This window comes from Cottoperca gobio, chromosome 20, assembly GCF_900634415.1.
Source record: "Cottoperca gobio chromosome 20, fCotGob3.1, whole genome shotgun sequence".
NCBI lineage: Eukaryota > Metazoa > Chordata > Actinopteri > Perciformes > Bovichtidae > Cottoperca > Cottoperca gobio.
In genome coordinates, this window is record NC_041374.1 from 7,393,042 (window position 1) to 7,410,773 (window position 17,732).

The 17,732-nt window shown below is 38.2% G+C and overlaps 1 protein-coding gene across 4 annotated transcripts in view; it reads left to right on the plus strand.

The window, feature by feature from the left end:
* The window catches only part of dpp6a (dipeptidyl-peptidase 6a), a 177,993-nt gene that overhangs the window by 158,444 nt on the left and 1,817 nt on the right, over window positions 1-17,732 (plus strand). For all 4 annotated transcript variants that reach the window (XM_029457444.1, XM_029457441.1, XM_029457442.1 and 1 more), the window contains exons 9-25: window positions 4,507-4,661; window positions 4,760-4,857; window positions 5,203-5,326; window positions 5,509-5,547; window positions 5,859-5,966; window positions 6,064-6,155; window positions 8,291-8,338; window positions 8,473-8,591; window positions 10,748-10,819; window positions 13,049-13,156; window positions 13,697-13,766; window positions 14,291-14,485; window positions 15,003-15,057; window positions 15,878-15,977; window positions 16,772-16,830; window positions 16,935-17,007; window positions 17,118-17,191. In XM_029457444.1, coding sequence (XP_029313304.1) covers window positions 4,507-4,661; window positions 4,760-4,857; window positions 5,203-5,326; window positions 5,509-5,547; window positions 5,859-5,966; window positions 6,064-6,155; window positions 8,291-8,338; window positions 8,473-8,591; window positions 10,748-10,819; window positions 13,049-13,156; window positions 13,697-13,766; window positions 14,291-14,485; window positions 15,003-15,057; window positions 15,878-15,977; window positions 16,772-16,830; window positions 16,935-17,007; window positions 17,118-17,191 — 1,589 coding nt within the window. The remainder of the gene's footprint in view (window positions 1-4,506; window positions 4,662-4,759; window positions 4,858-5,202; window positions 5,327-5,508; window positions 5,548-5,858; window positions 5,967-6,063; window positions 6,156-8,290; window positions 8,339-8,472; window positions 8,592-10,747; window positions 10,820-13,048; window positions 13,157-13,696; window positions 13,767-14,290; window positions 14,486-15,002; window positions 15,058-15,877; window positions 15,978-16,771; window positions 16,831-16,934; window positions 17,008-17,117; window positions 17,192-17,732) is intronic.

Sequence of the window (17,732 nt, forward strand, 5' to 3'; positions counted from 1 at the left end):
TAGTTAGAAGTTACTATTTGTATATCAATCCTCCCCCCCCCCTCTGTGTTACCTTGGATTTGTGAAGAACACTTCGTTTTTCTCGCATGCCTCCACGGTGAACAAAGAATCAAAACAACTGAGAAATGTCTTGTATCAAAACATCCTCAACTCACACATATTGTGCAGTATAATCCAAGTCTCATTTATCCAGTTGTATGCTCACTACTTCCCTACTTAATATACTATAAATACATGTGACTCAATCTGGTGGACAGTAAGTGATATGATGGAAGAGAGATGTGTTCTTGTAATAGAAGGGAAATGCCTTGGTGATTGTGAAAATAAACAATATGTAACATGGCCGTACAGTCAAAGGAGCATGTCACCTGTAAAACAAACATGTTATATATCTCATCACAATATGGAAAACTGTTTGTTTGTCAAGTGATCCGTGTTAAAGTGTAATTTAGTATTGAAGTTATAGGTGGGGTGTGGGGTCAGAAGAAACTTTTAAAAGAAAATAATGAGGGAATTGATTTGCTGGATCCTACACTACAGTCAATGTTATTAGAACCCTCCCCTGCCTCTTAAATACTTTTTTTTAAACCCCACACCCACAGTATATTGCGCAAGATTTCCATTAAACATTTTGTCTCCCCAAGCCACGATAACTCTGGTGACATCATCTAGGTTATTTGTTTTACTTTGGAAATGTCCCTCCAGTGCCACAGAAGGCATTATACAGCTGTTTTCAAAGGCTGAGTAAGACTCCTTGTGACAAGTAAACATAACTGTACACTTCGTCGATGTGTAAGATTGATGAAGTGTACCTTTAAGGTACATCTCCTTAGCACCAAAGAGGGAGACCAAAACCCTTTAGGAAAATGTGTCTGTGTAACCAGGGTAAATGTATACAAAGGGAGTACATTCTTCAATGCTTTTTTCTTTCTTCCTCTTGTTCACTTAATAGCATTCTCTACCTGCATCCTTTAACAAAGATGTCCTTGGATCGAGCCACACAGCTCTGAAGATGCTCAACAAAATGTCCCCTCACTCTGTCATGTGCTTTCATATTTTTGCTCAATTATCACATGCACTGTCACCTCAGTCAGCGCAGGGGTAACTATACAGTATTTATAGTCACAGCTGTTTCACTGACAATTGTTTTGGCATGTTGGATGGAAAATTACAATGTCACGTCATCTAACCAAGTGAGCCAGGGAGGGTATGTCTCTGCCTTCAAATTTCAACTTGAGCAAACTAGTGACTTCTCATAGATTCTAAGATTTTGACATGATTTGTAGATTTAATATGACAGTTAAACAATACTATGGTTCACAATCAGGAATTTAGATTTGTCTTGTGGTCGACGTAAGACAAATGCAACCTATGATTAATTGGGTCGACTACAAGTTATGAATATTCAGAACACAAGAAGAAAGTAGTAAGACTCCAAAAACAGAATTAGTGGCCTGCATCAGACACTAAGAACTAAGAGTAAAAAGGTTGCTTTTCTTTCTGTGGTAAAATAATAATAATAACATTTATTCATATAGCACCTTTCAAAGTGCTTTCCAATAAAAACAGAACACATTTAAAAGATAAAAAATCAAATGAACTAAAAGCCAGAAAATAAACGAATAAAATGAAGTAGAACATAAATAAAATTACGAAAAGCAATTCTAAAAAAAGTGGGTTTTTAATAGTGATTTAAAAGCCCAAACAAACTGATCTCCTCAGGCAGGTCGTTCCAGAGTCCAACAGCCCTGACTACGGAGGCTCTATCGACCAGGAGTGACGCATCTGCGGATGCAGCGAAGGGGCAAGAAGTCTGATAAATAACTCGGGCTGAGGCCTCTCAAGGCTTTATAAGTAATTAATAAAATCTTAAAATCGATCCTAAAAGCAACAGGTAATCAGTGTAATGTGGTTATATTATATATATAATACTAGCAGCGTAGTTTTAGATGAGCTGGAGGCGGGAGAGGGATTTCTTACTGATGCCAGGGAGCAAGGAATTAGAGTAATCTAATCGACTGGTGATGAATCTGGATAACGGTTTCCAGATTTTTGGGAGAAAGATATGGTCTGATCCTTGAAATATTTCTGTGATGATAAAAACAGGAAGGAACCATAGATTTAACATGTTTGTCTAAGCTAAGGTTGAAACGAAAAGGATTTCTGCAATGTTGAGTTATGAGCAACAGGGCTGCCTTACTTTACAGTTTTAGCAAGTGACACTGCTGCCCTCTGTTGGAAACATGTGGTCATTTTAAATATAGGAACAGTCTACTTGATCATTTTGTCCATACAGATTCCTAGTGCTTTAATCCTACAATATGGCTCATATCTACAACAGGCGTACATTAATTTTATTTTACATTTCTACTTATAGCAAGAAATGAACTAAATGCAACAGGCTACGTTTGATTGTCTCTTTTTCTCAGTAGTTCATTCTGCCTGTATCTGCACTTATTATTTCCTATTGGCCACTGACTCATGGTATCTCGTGCATTAATTATTGTCCTTTACTTAGTGAATAATGTAGTCTGACAGCAGGATGGAGAGAGGAGATGAGCCTCAGACAGCTCACCATGGTAATCGTCACAATTAGGCAGCAGGAAAAAGAAAGAGACAATATCATTACTTAAGAGAAAGAAAATGAGAGTTAGCGCATCAAAAGTAGTTTACTTACACTCCCTTACTTTCTATCTCTTTTTCCTTCACTCACTCTTATTATCACACACACATATCAGGACGCTTCTAGAAACGTAACTACTTTCTCCTTGAGTAGCCAAGGTGACTGTGTGTCCCCAGCTGAGCAAATCCGACAGCACAGCGCTTCCACTTCATGTGGAAAGCTTTTTAAGCTGCCGCTGGTGAAGTCAGCAGGCAGCGGCAGAACTAACCATGTAGGAAATCATTTTTATGTTGTTTTTTTCCCCCATCATTTGCAAATGCAGCATAATGTTGTGCTGCACTGTTCATCATCAGACAGTGTGATCCAATCATTCCCCACTGAGCTCTGCCAGCAGGGTGCAGGTGGACAGACAGGCAGGGAGAGCAAAGACTAACCGGACCAAATGCTACCATTAAGCCTATTTCTTCTCATGTCACTGGCATAGAGCTGTGTGGTGTTATAATTAGTTTAGCAGTGTCCAGCACTGTAAATATACTAAAGGCGCAATTACTTCTGCAGAATTGCATTAGAGAACACATTTATATATACATCTGTACTGACGGTGTTTGTCAAATTATGCTGCATATCAAGTAATTCCACCAAGCATGCACAGTTAATGAAAATGCTAATTGGTAGTTAATGTCTGTTAATTCCCCGAAGCCAGCACCCAGTCCCACAGATAAATAGCATTAATGAAATTTTAATTGCAAAAGTTTCTATAAATGTAGCTAGTGGCAAGCTGTAACAATAAGTGGAGCTGTTTCAAAGTCGTCGCCACAGACTTAATAATGAAGTAGAATTGTCATGGCCATGCTTTATGTTGTCAAAAAGTTCCCTCAGTGAGGTTTTATTTGCATAATTTCTTAATAACTCAGTGTGTGTTGACGGAGATGTGTGTGTGTGTGTGTGTGTGTGTGTGTGTGTGTGTGTGTGTGTGTGTGTGTGTGCGTGGCAGAAGAGATGAAGGACCTACACCGCTTTTATTCCTATTATTTTCTCTCTGTTGAAAAAGACTGCGATCGCGAGATGATTTTAAATGCACACACATGCACGCAGAGGGTCTCAAGGGATCCCTCTAGGTTGCAACTCTGAAATTAATTGACGTGAGTTTCGCACGCACATACACAGAGGTAACAACAACCCAAAAACTAAGGTTATCTGGTGAAGTGCACTGAGTAGTTGTACCTGCTGAGAAATTGGTTCATTTCTAGGAAATCCGGCTCTGTTCTATTTTGGTCAATAGGCAGCACTGAGATTAAACACTGTTGTGATTTATGGCCTCAACATTTGGTACTCTGTGTTTTTGTGTGTAGGTGTAAGAGAGAGATACAGAGTGATTGAGAGAGTCCAAATATAGCAAGCAGGTCAGGCAAGAGTTAGTAGACTGTATTACTGATAGGGCAGAGAGGTTAACTGTCACTTTTACAGGGAATTATTGTCCTTTTTAGGAGGAATTCTATAACTATTGGTATTTTTTAATGAACTGGTTTGTGATGAACTGCCATTTGTTTCTGGTACTGGGTACTCTGGGTTTTGTCACTTTGACTTTGACACTTTGTAATGCTTAAGCTACATATTTTAGACTGTTAAGTCCTGTATGATCCTGCCGACATTCATGCATGAATAATTTAATTTGTTTCTGTGAACAGAGAGTACTACTAATGATACAGCATTTTATACATGTTAAAATACATTTTCCCCATAACACCTGTTAATTTATAACCGGGCAACGGCAGTATGAATATGTTGGACGGCAGCCATATAATGAACTTGTGTTGCTGTGTGAGTTTCATTTTTATTCACTGTAATTCTGATTGATGGTCATTTTGTTCTTACTCTTCCAGAGGAGATTTTCCAGTCCCACATTGCCCATTGGTGGTCTCCAGATGGTGCCAGGTTAGCATATGCCACCATCAATGACACCCTGGTGCCCAGGATGGAACTGCCCATGTTTACGGGCACACCCTACCCAATGGGGAAAGAGTACCACTACCCTAAGGTGCACAGTTTGATCCTCAACACTTTGGAATAGATATTTTCTTTAGATTTGAGATGTTATATGAATTAAATTGTTTCCTTTTTCCTTGTCCAATTCAGGCCGGTGAGGAGAACCCAGTTATAACTCTTTATGTTGTGAATCTTAACGGCCCTCTTCACACCATTGAGATGAGGAGACCTGATGATCCCAGGATGGGGTGAGTCATGCAATCTCTGTATTTAGTCAAGTCATATATTTTTACTGTAATGTAATCCCATGTTTAGTTCCATTAAGTTTAATTGTTCTGTTCCTATTTTCCTATTCCCTTCACTGTGGCTCTTTAAATGCTGCTCTAATATCTAAATATTTCTGTAAGAGATGACTGTTTCATCGCTTTTTGAAAGACTATTTTAATATGCAATTAGTAAATGGAAACATTTAGGCAGAGTTTGTCATTTTTGTCTCTCAGCGATTGTTCATTTACACTCTGACAATGCTGATTTGCAGACCTTGTAATGTAAACAAAGTTAATCATATTTAATAATTTCTCTGTGTTTGTTAGTGAGTACTATGTGACTATGGTGAAATGGGCCACCACCACCAAACTGGCCATCAACTGGCTGAACAGAGCCCAGAACATCTCTATACTCACACTGTGTGAGGCCACAACGGGGGTCTGCACAAAGGTGTGTGTGTGTGTGTGTGTGTGTGTGTGTGTGTGTGTGTGTGTGTGTGTGTGTGTGTGTGTGTGTGTGTGTGTGTGTGTGTGTGTGTGTGTGTGTGTGTGTGTGTGTTTTATCTGTACTGTATGTATCAAAGGCATTCTGGACAGTTTTCACATACTAACTGAAACAACCTGTTTTTACAGAAACATGAGGATGAAAGTGAAGGATGGCTCCACAGACAGGTAAGAATATTGACACACATGTAAGTAATATTTGGAGTTGTTGATGAAGGTGCACATGCTTAGATTGAAATCTTAATTTGTGGAGTTGAGTTAACATTTTAAATATATTCTTAATTAAGTTACATTCTAACATTTTATATGGACATTTTACAAGCTTTTATACAGTATATTGTCTTATGTAAATTGTAATTTGGAGAAAGCTTTTTGTATAATTACTGTATTTATCAACCCATTTCTATAGCTTTTTGTAGTGCTCTATTTTTATGTTTTGTTAAGTAAAATATTTGAATGATCTTGTCTTTTGTCTTCAGAATGAGAAACCCCAGTTTTCCAAAGATGGGCTGAAATTGTTTTTCACCCGTGCCATTCCTCAAGGAGGCAGGGGCAAGTTCTTCCACATCTCTATGTCCATCTCCCAGGTAAGATTATGTGAACAGCATTGTTAAGAGTCATTAAAATGTGATCATCATTTAATACATTTACCACAATATTTTACTTTTCTGTTTATCTCCAAAGCCCAACACCAGTACAGACACACTGCAGTCGATCACTTCCGGAGACTGGGATGTCACCCAAGTCCTGGCCTATAATGAGGACAGCCAATTGATGTGAGCAACCACAACCACCACCAGCAGTTTAAACAAACCAGCATCACCACCACACTCACACCAAAAAACAGTATATCATAATTATGTAGTAGTTCTATGTGGGTATGCATTGTTTACAGCAGGAGTGTCCACACTTTTTTGGCTTGTAGCAACTTTTAAAATGACCACCTGTATTAAGAAATGCTAAATATATTTATTTATATACTGTATGTACTGAATATACTTTAAATATACAATTATGTTAGCATACCTTACTACACTGCATGAACACTTATGGCACAATACAACCCAATACATTTATGGTACCTTACTCTGATGACTTGCACTGAATAGTCAGCCAGGTTTGCATAGTCCGGACACTAACTGCAGGTAGCCTCAAGCAGGCTTCCAAATGATCATCAGTCGTGGTGGATCTTTACTTGGACAAGATAATCTATAATAAGTAGAGCCCAAAAATGTCTCAGTCAACCTTCTCAGTCATTATTTATTTATGTTCTCAATCTATTTCAACATTTGAAAGTCAGAGTTATCACATCTCTGATATTTGTGTAAATATCTTTGTTGACAGTTTTGTATGAATGAGCACATTTGTAGCATTTTGTTCAAAATCACACCAGTTATATTTTAGTACAAAGTATCACTTCTGTAAAAACATTAAGAAATCATTAACTGTCACATCTTCAAATCATATCCTGTTTGTACAAACACTAACTGTGTAACATCAGAGAGTGGAGATCACATCAGAACCTTTCTTCTTCTCTTAGAACAGTGTTTTCAATAACATCATTGCACCTTTCAAGACCTCTCCGTCGGAAAAGGCTTTCTTGTACTTTATTTAAAAACGTGCAGCTCTAAATGAAGCTTCCGATGCTTTCTGTGACTTGTTCACCGGCCTGGTGTAAACAGACTGCTGCTGCTTTAACTCACAGCTTGTTCTGCCCGCAGTGCTGCAGCTGGTAGTTAGTTAGTTGGTTAGTTAGTTAGTTAGTTAGTTAGCATGGTAGCTTCTGTGACATGTACCGAAGTGTTTCCACATTGTGCCGCTTTGCCGTCGCCACGCAAATGAGACATACACACTTTTCTTTCACTGTTGTAAAAAATAATTCTTCCTCCCAATCATTGTGAAAATAGTTTGTTTTCTTTCGCTTTTCTTCCATGTTTAGCGTAAAAAACGCACCTCGCGCCCCACCGTAGCTGCTCCCGCTAGCTTGTCTCAGCGAAAAGGGAAATGGAGATTTAGCTTGCGCAGGGTCAGAGTTCATATACATAAAACATTTTTGTTTTTTTAATTCTATATTCAATATTGTCATTTTAAAATAAAGTAAAAATTCAAGTGTTATTGATATAAAAAAAACAGCAAAACAATTAAATACACATTTTAGACGGAGCTTCATGGTGACTAGCGTTACTTTTAGAACATGCCCTGCGGGCGACTCAGGTGGTCTCTGCGGGCGACCAAGTGACCGTGGGCATCGCGTTAGCTACCCCTGCTCCAGACGTCCCCAGTTCACCCGCACTACCCATTTGGGCTTACCAGGTCTGTCCAGAGTCTTTCCCCACCCTTACTTTCTTTTTTCCTCTTTTCATTCCTTACTTATTTTGCATTTGGCGCGTGTGGAATAATCTAAGAAATAGAGTTCCGACCCTCAAATCGGAACAACATCAGAAACAGCTATGAACATATTGCCTCTGTGTCTCTTAGCAGTTGAAGGCTTCAGTACCATGGGAAATGCACAGTGAAGCAGAGTATTGCTATCCAACAGGCAAATTACCCTCTTTATTGTCAAGATGTATACAATTTTGATCTGTTTTTAGCACTGATGCTATATTTTGAGACAGCAATTAAAGTTATTATCTGTTGTGATGACATTGTGTTTTTTTTACCACACATCTACATCCAAAAACCTCTTTACCAAAGGGGTAAGATTTGTCCTTCTTCTGTTCTAAAAATGATTCATCCCGTTTTTTTCCCTCCAAGATTCATTTATGGAACATATATTTAAGTGATTAGTTGGGGAGCTGCTTGTGTGTTCCAGTTATTTTTTTTCCACTCCCCACATTGAGTGGTGAACACTTGTTATAGCTAAACTCCAATCTGCTTCCATGACATTCTTTTTTCTTCTATATTAATGTAGATACTTCTTGAGCACTGAGGATGGTCCTAAACGAAGACATTTGTACAGGTAACAGCTGTTGTCTGTATTATGTTTTCTGTGTCAGCAGTTTTTGTTTTGGAAGTGGATTTCATTTTGCTCATTTGGATTTTTTTTTTCAAAGACTGCAAAAATGTTAAATGTCCTCTTCTTTATTTCCATAGCGCCGACACCTTTGGTTCATTCAACCGTCGCTGTCTGTCATGTGCCTTGTCCGACAGCTGTGACTACATCAGCGGCTCCTTCAGTAGCAACATGAGTTATTTCCTGCTCAATTGCCAAGGTAGCTAACACAGTACCTTGACTCATGCCCCCCCCCCCCCCCTCGTTTAGAACTAAACGCTATCCATCCTTCAACCTTCCCTGTCAACTCTCTGTCAAATAATTCTTATTTTGTTATGTGTCTGTGTAGGTACTGTAGATACTGTAGGTACAGTACTTAGGTAAATGTACTTTGTTACTGCTATTCAGCATTACTCTATAGTTACTGTATATTTCTTTCAAGTATTGTCTGCACTCCCTTAAGGAATCACTTAACGATAATAACTTTTAAAAAAGACACAATCTTTCTGTGTCTGTTCTCCAGTTTTCACCGAAAATAGGACACTTCCATCTTGTTGTGCCTCTCCTTACTACTTGTGTTAACTGATCTATATATGCTGTGACAGAACGGACACTCGTCACTGCCTTCAAGCTGCTGCAAAAATAGAGCCCAAAAGAAAAAATAATCATGTCTTGGGGATTTCAGTCTGACTCGAAGCTCGTAGCTTCAAAATAAAATTACTGATCCAAAAATGTTGTGTCAATCACCTCTGAACTTTACTAAATGGCACACATCACTAAATTCAGATTAAACAAGGAATTACCCTAATGTCATCAATCCCTCTCTACAGACACCAGAAATCACTGATTGTCAATTGTCCTGCATCTTATACATTTGTAATTCAACTCTCCTAACTGCTTGCCTAGAAAACATGATGTGATAAGGCTATGATATTTACCACAAGGAGAGAGTGGGATGAAGAAAAGGAGGAAGGGAGCAAGCAGCTGGTGTACTTTACACCCTACGCAACAACAATGTTCCAGCACTGTGTAACCAATTTGCTAAGTGCATCACTCACTTCATTTGCTGTCCCTTCTCTTTCCGATTTTAGGTTTTAGGGTTTTAGCATGAGAGACTTTCCTCTGTTGGTGACCTAGATAAGAAAAAGCTATTTCAGCAATTGCATTATATAAATTAAATAAGCAAATACCGTATTTTCCACACTATAGAGTGCACTGGATTATAAGGCGCACTGTCAATGAATGGTCTATTTTCGATCTTTTTTCATATATAAAGCGCACCGGACTATAAGGCGCATTAAGCGAAACAAAACAGTCAGATAAGTCAGTCAGTCAAACTTTATTAAACGTGTTCACAATAACTCTCAAAATTGTTCAGTTATAACACGTAAAATACAACACAATACACGCACTTTTTCAGTTCATTCCTCGTCCACAAATCCCTCAAATTCTTCATTTTCAGTGTCCGAGTTTAACAGTTGGGCGATTACAGCATCCAGCATGCCCGGATCCCTCTCGTCATTATCCGAGTCAGTGTCGTTGCTGTTACCTGGTAGTTCAGTGATGATTCTGGCCTTCGTGAAAGCTCGGACCACAGTTGAGACTGATACCTTAGCCCAGGTATCCACGATCCATTGGCAGATAGTAGCGTAAATCGCCCGGCGCTGTCTCCCTGTCTTGGTGAATGTGTGTTCGCCTTCTGTCATCCACTGCTCCCACGCAGCTCGCAGTTTAACTTTGAACCCCCTGTTGACACCAATATCTAGCGGCTGGAGTACTTTTAGTTAACCCACCCGGAATGATGGCAAACTCCGAATTAGTTTGCTTCACTTTGTTTTTGACAACATCGGTGAGATGGGCGCGCATGGAGTCGCAGATCAATAGGGACGGAGATTTGTGGAAAAAGCCATCCGGTCTCTTGACGTAAATTTCCGTAGCCGTAATGCTGCAAGCGATGCGGCTTTGTAGTTTACCAAAGTCGTACTAAAACATTTTGACAGAGCGCCGTGTACCACACAAAATCGCTTCGAGATCAGTAAACACAACCAGAATTAATCCATATATAAAGCGCTCCGGATTATAAGGCGCACTGTCGCTTTTTGAGAAAATTAAAGGCTTTTAAGTGCGCCTTATAGTGCGGAAAATACGGTAATCAACTCTCTTTCTGACAGACAAAAACATCTGGGGTTTCTCTCTCTGGTTTTTGACTTTGACATTGTTGTGTTTATCATGAACACAGACTTTCAAATTAAATATAGCATTGTACCTGTGTTTAACTACTTAAGTGTCTAAACATTTTAACTATGCTCAATATTTCCCTGATATTTCTATAGATGGGTTTGAAATGATGACGAAACTTTCCAATTTTCTCTTTAGGACGGGACATCCCATTTGCAGCTGTTTACAAGACTCAGAGAGATGGAGAAAGTGAGACGCAAGACAGGGAGAGTAAGTCTTTCCACCAACTAAATCACAGATTTGCATTTGAAAGACTGGATTATGTTAAAAACATTATGAGTGACCTTGTATGCAGTAGAATAATAGCTTCATTGAAAATGACCTTGTCAAAAGGGGACAGACGGGTTTCCGACACTGTTTGTCTGCAAGCCAAGTCCAGTATGATGGTAGTAATCACATTACTCCTCACAATGATGTCCTCATTAAATTATGATCTGCTCAACATCAATATCAGCAAACTGTAATTTGATTACTACTGTGTACAGTGTGTCGTCTTTTACCCATATAATGTCCCTGCCCTGACTATGTTGAAAAAAGTCTTCATGTTATTACCATAGATTATTTGTATTCCGTTTTTAAAGAGCAATAATGGTTCCCAAATATTCACTTCACAAACTGGTGAGTTTGCTGTTTTTTTTAAAGGCTTTTCTACGCTGACAAATCTAAAATTCTAATGACATTAAGATGACTGACGTTCATAAAGTGTCGTCATAGCAATGCAATCAGGGTACCATAATTATTAACATGGCTAAGAGTCTACAGCTACTGTAGCAGCTCTACAGCTCTGTACTGTGCTCAAGCAAGTCCGTACTTGAGCTAACATGAGCATGCTAACATGCTCACAATGCTGATTTTTAGCAGGTAAAGTCTTTACCATGTTCACCTACCAAACATGAGCATAGTTATTCCTGATTTTTCTAGCAGCTTTTCCCTCATCAACTTCTCACAGAACTTTATCTGAATTATTTATCATTTTGATTTGGAAGCCTCTCGCAGCTTCCTGTGCTGCAGTACCACTCTTTAGCTCAGGGGTGGGGAACCTCCGGCCTCCGGGCCCTATGCAGCCCGCGAGACAACAGACTATTCCACCACTGCTGTGCAATTATCACTGCCATGTGCAATATTCACTTTATCAACCACTTGGTCCTTATATTATTTTTTATTCTATTTAATTATTGTGTACTGCCTTTTTACTTCATATGTTCTTTTGCTGTGACAAGATACATTTCCCCGTTGTGGGACTAATAAAGGATTTCTGATAAAACAGAAAGATACATGGATAAAAAAGTAGCTTTTTTGCAAAGAATAAACGAAAGGTGAAATGAATGGGCTGCGTCTCAAAAACAATGTGCAGAGGTTATGAGTTCAATAATTAGTATGGCCCTCGAAGGATGTTGTAAAAAAAAAAAATGGCCCTTGACATGAAAAAGGTTCCCCACCCCTGCTTCAACTGAACCGGTATTGATGCAACAGAATTGTTATTAACAGAATGTGGCTGTTTCTTGACTTAGTTGGTGTAGAAATGCAGGACATTTGTTTTAAATTACAATTTCTTTTTTGTGGGGGACGACCCCAAGACACCCCCACCAATGATGTATCTTTCCAAGTTTGCGCCATCATTTTAAAACTTAACAGGCACCCCATTGTGAGGAGCAGAGATCTTTCTTATCCTATGTTTTCAAGGAAAATACGTGTTATATCTGGAGTGTATATAAAAAATGCTACCCAAATTAGCAAAGAGAAGGTGGTAAGGCCAGAGAGAGGTCGTGTGGGTCAATTTACCCCCTCGAGAATAATAGCTAAGGAAAATGTCCAGCCCCCTGGCCCTTAGATTTATGAAAACATGGCTCACTGAACAATATAGTTGAATAGCCCTGCTTTAGACCATTTACACACACAAATCCTAACATACAATGTTCGCTACATCCCCTTTGATTCAAAAAGCCATGGCAACTAAGGGTAATAAATTAGTGTTGCATAAACCAGCTGTAGCTGTTAAATAAATACAGATGGTGTTCTATTCAGGACAACCTCTTCCAGACACGAATCCAGGACACAGTTTCAGCTGCACTTTTTTTTTCTGGTTTGTATTTTGTTGGCATTCATGCTGAAAGTTCTAGACGATGAGAGGCACTGATATATTGTGTGGAGCTGCTTTCTTGTATGCATTTGAATGAACAGCTCCATACATATTTCTAAACTATGCACACTGTTTATTTGCAATGGAATATATTAGAGACACAACATTTCGTGCTTCCCCAGATGAAGGTCTTCAATGTTCCTATCAGTAATTGTGCCTTACCAATTTAAAACCTTGCCAGGTTGCCAGGTATCTTAATTACAACTTGGACTTAATGTTTGGCCATATTACTGTCCAAACATTAATACAATACACTTTGTTAACTGCACTCTCATTGGTTATTCATGTAATGTCTACAGGTATTGCAGAAGTACATAAACTGGAGAGCAATGAGAACCTGAGGCTGACCCTGGACTCCATGCAGATGCCCACTGTGGAGTACAAGGAGATCAATATGGATGACTACAGTATGTATCATGTTTCAGAGCCACAGTCACAAAGTCTATGTATACAATTTATCTGATAGTTGACAGAGACCAACTTTATAAAACACCCTCAACCCTCAGTCTGGGAATCACTGCTGTATAGTAAAGTGTAACAAACTGCGATATTTCAATTATAATTTAGAGACACATCAATTTGGCTTCCACTTCTAGCAGCTGGGCATGAGACTCTTCACTCCTCCATGCCTATGTGATATCACACACCATCATTTACATTCTCTGCTGACTCAAATAAGTACTTTTTTGAGAAGCACCAAATGAATTAAATGAATTTCAGATGTATTTATATAAAAACAAACATTCAGCTATTCATCCAATTCTCTAAAATCCTCTTTCTAGATGTAGATGGTACAGTATCTATACTTTTATCCATGATACTTTATCATAAATTGGTAACACATATACAAGGTTCAAAATACATGTTAGAGTGTTTTAGAATTTAGAATTTATTGTGTATTTACTGTATTAGATTTTGGATAACTGTTGTTTATATCTACATTACAGCCTTGTCGATTCAGATCCTCAAACCTGCCGGCTTCATGGACACGTCACACTATCCACTGCTCCTGCTTGTGTATGTATGAGGGCATTTTTTCACATACCTGTTTACAGTACATCTGGTCCACACATTATCACAGAGGAAAAGTGTGTGCCCATTAGCAGTACCGACCCAACATGGCTGTCCTCGTCAATGGAGACTTTCTGGACAGAGTTTTTAACAAAGCATATTAATCTACTCTACTCTATAATAATTACACTGTGAATGAGGAACCCTAGCCTCCTGTCTACCCTTTTATTTCCCTGGCATTTATTTCCTCAGGCTTTTAACTGTATTTCACTCTGCAGCTTAATTCTGAACTTTTCACAATTTGGCCCTTTGTGCTCTGCTTGTGTGCATCTCAGTTGTTACTCTGTGCTTACGCTCATACAGGTCTCAAGGGTACAGTAATATCAAATTATTAAAATATCAAAAGTTACTGTTTTAGAACAAATTATGTTCATGGTCCCAAAAAGAAACAAGCTCATAATTTATATCCAACAGTTTTCATTTTGACTTTGATTTAGGCAAAAATAAATTGACTGTGGTTGTGTGTGCAGCGATGGGACACCTGGTGGCCAGATGGTGGCGGAGCAGTTTCACATAGACTGGGCCACTGTGCTAGTGAGCAGCTTCGGGGCCATCGTGGTGCGCTGTGACGGACGAGGCAGCGGCTTCCAGGGCACCAACCTGCTGCACCGCATCCAGAAGAAACTCGGGGTGTATGAGGAACAAGATCAGAAGGAAGCACTCAAGTGTGTGATATTTTCATCCTGTCTTCTTGAACATTTAACAGACAATAAATAGATACTTGGGGGCCAGAATTCATCTTTGTGTGACAAAACATCTATTTTAGATACCCACTGATAATTCCAAGTCATGGTGGCTTTAGCTCTTTATATTTTAAACAGCAATTCTCAAATACAAATGAAAAGTTATACTACTATATACTATAGCTTATAAAACAGTACCTGTGTTTACATGAAGCCACATACATTCCAATAAAGGAACATCTCTATCAAGGGGTTTAAACCTTTAAATTGCTATGCAAACATTTCCTCACATTACTTTTTATTTTATTTTAACAATATCTATATTTTAGATTTTAGCATTTAGATGTTTAAGCAGTAAGTTATCATTGCTAGAAGTAGTAGTTGTTATAGTAGTAGTAATATTATAATTAACAGCTTTTGTGTGCATAAGCCACAGTTTCTATGGTAAGACAAAATAGAAATGTTGTTCCTGACGAGAACCAATGTTTATCTTTTGCAGCTTTATTTTGAAAGAACCCTATGTTGACAAAACCAGAGTTGGAGCTTTTGGAAAGGTAAGAATACTCTCTGTGTGTACCTGAAGTGATCATGCACGTCTTTGTTAACACCCACGTTGGACTATTACACTGGCTGTTTGTAGTCAGATCCTTTACTTAAATAAAAGTACTAATACCACACTGTGAAAAATACTCCACTTACTTAGTAAAAGTATGTAAGTATTATCAGTAGAATGTACTTAAAGTATCAATAATATCATTACCCATTGTACCTGTCAGTGTTTTACTACTATATATGATTCTTTTATTAATATTACTGCTGCATTAATATGTATGTTGTTGCATTTTACCGCTGTAGATGTTTATGGTTGTGCAAATTATAACTACTCTCTATACTGTTGGGTAGTTTAATCTACAGCAATGCATATTCTATAAGATTCTATAAGATTCTCATATGTTTGTAGCGTTGCTGTTAGAACCACGTATCTCTAAAACGTTTTCATGAGCTATCTGTTTTGTGTTGATACATTTTACAGCTAAGGGTTTTTAAATAATTGAAGTAGAAGACTTTTCTCAAACCATAAAGGAACACTTCATCCTTAAGTTTATTACAAACATTCAAAATCAACAAGATAAAGGGTTTTCACTAAACAGGAAGGGAATGACAAATTATAATCTTAAACATTTGACTAAAGCTAAAGACAAATGTAGTTGAGTAAAAAGTACAATATTTATCTTTATCTGTGGTGATGTAGAATAGAAGTATGAAGTTGCATGAAATGAAAGTACAAGTACCTAAAATGTGTAGTTGAGTAAATGCACTTTGCACAGTTGCATTACGCCAAAGGCAATAACATGCATGTTTGTTGTACCTCAGGTGTATGGAGGCTATGTTACCAGCCTGTTGGTCAGTGGCGAGGAATCCCCTGTAAAGTGTGGCGCTGTACTCTCACCCATCACCGACTTTGAGTTATATGGTAAGCTGTGTTTATTTGCAGATCATTTTTTCATCTGTAAACTAACTTTCAAGAAGCTATAGTCTCTGTATATATATATATATATATATATATATATATATATATATAGTCTCTGCTGTATGAAGTAAACAAATACAGTATCTCTGCATAATCATTCAGGCTCAGGCAGTGCTGTCAGGAAGTGTTCAAAAGTAAAAAGAGATTGCACATCTCGCACCTTTACTTTTGCAGCTTGGAGTTATTTCCGTGACTGTGTTATACATGTATGTACTCTGAAAAAAGAGATTGTTCGCCTTATCAGTGCGATGCTGCAGATACACCCCAGAGCACAATCATAACTGTGTCAGGCAAAGTTAACTGAACCAGCCTCACCTGAGCTACCAAAAGAATGAAATGTGCGAAATGTAGAATTGTGTTTATTGAGAGTGATGGAGATGGAGAACGAGAGACGGTGCTCTTGTAGCTGCATCGAGTCAGGAAACTGCAAATTAAGGAAGAGGTGGGTGTTGCGGTGTGACTGATTTCCTGTCAATTTGATTTCTCTCGCTTTGCCAGAGGGGTGAGAGACATGCCATGACACTGTATAAGTTTGGAATAGCAAATAAGATTAAATAATATGTAGATGAGTGAATATATTTGAATATGGAGAAGAAAAATAGGAAAAGTGTACTTTTACCTTCGAAATGGCAAGAGAACAAGCCAGAAATAACTCATCAATCTTGTTATAATAAGAAGTTTTGATTAGATTTTGAAGTCAAACCAAAGTATTAATTGAAACCATCTTTCCCCTGTAGCGTCTGCATTTTCAGAGAAATATCTTGGGCTGCCTAAACCTGATCCAAGGGCGTACACAGTAAGATTTGATTGCAATTGTTATGTTTCAAAGTCCAGTTGTCGTAATTATTGTAGTATCTCATTTGATCTAATTAGTTGCTGTGTGTCTCATTTTTCCCCCAGATGGCAAATTTAGCACACAGAGCATCTCAGTTCATGGATAAGAAGTTTCTTATAATTCATCCAACTGCTGATGGTAGGAAAAGGATGTTCAAAACCCTACATCTATTGTTTTTTGTTTTTAAATCTCACATGAAGTAAATACATATCTGAAATGTTGGCATATATATCATTATGTTTCCCCAGAAAAGGTCCATTTCCAACATACAGCAAAATTCATCACCCAGCTCATCAATGAAAAGGCCAACTATACCTTACAGGTATGTGGTTTTTACTTTCACTCCTTTGTAGTTTGTACAATTTCTCTGCCTGGTTCAGTTATTTTCCAACCTCTGGGAGTTTTGGGATCCCACAGCTGCCTGAGGATTAGCCCTCACAATGCCTTCATTCCACATAATGAGATTATGAGACCTTCTTGGGCACCCTGCATTAACACCAAAACTAATCCAATTACTGCAGCTGAATGTTCATCTGAGTTTTTTATGGACCGATAAACGTGTTACTGAGCAATTGATTGATTTCTATGATTCTTTTCATTGACATTGTATTGACGTAGCCATTATTTCTCCGTTAATGAGGTTTAGATTCTTCCTGAATTGGGTAAAACTATTTGTAAATTTTCAAAATGAGCGCGATAAGTGTATCATTAATAATCTATCTGATATTTTTTAATGATGAATGAGATATCACCCTGAGATATTAGGCCAACAGCATATTTTCTCAAAGTGCAACCATTTGTCCAAAGACTTGCTTTTCCCTACTAGATAGGTACTTTAACACCAAGGCGTAAAGAGACCTTCA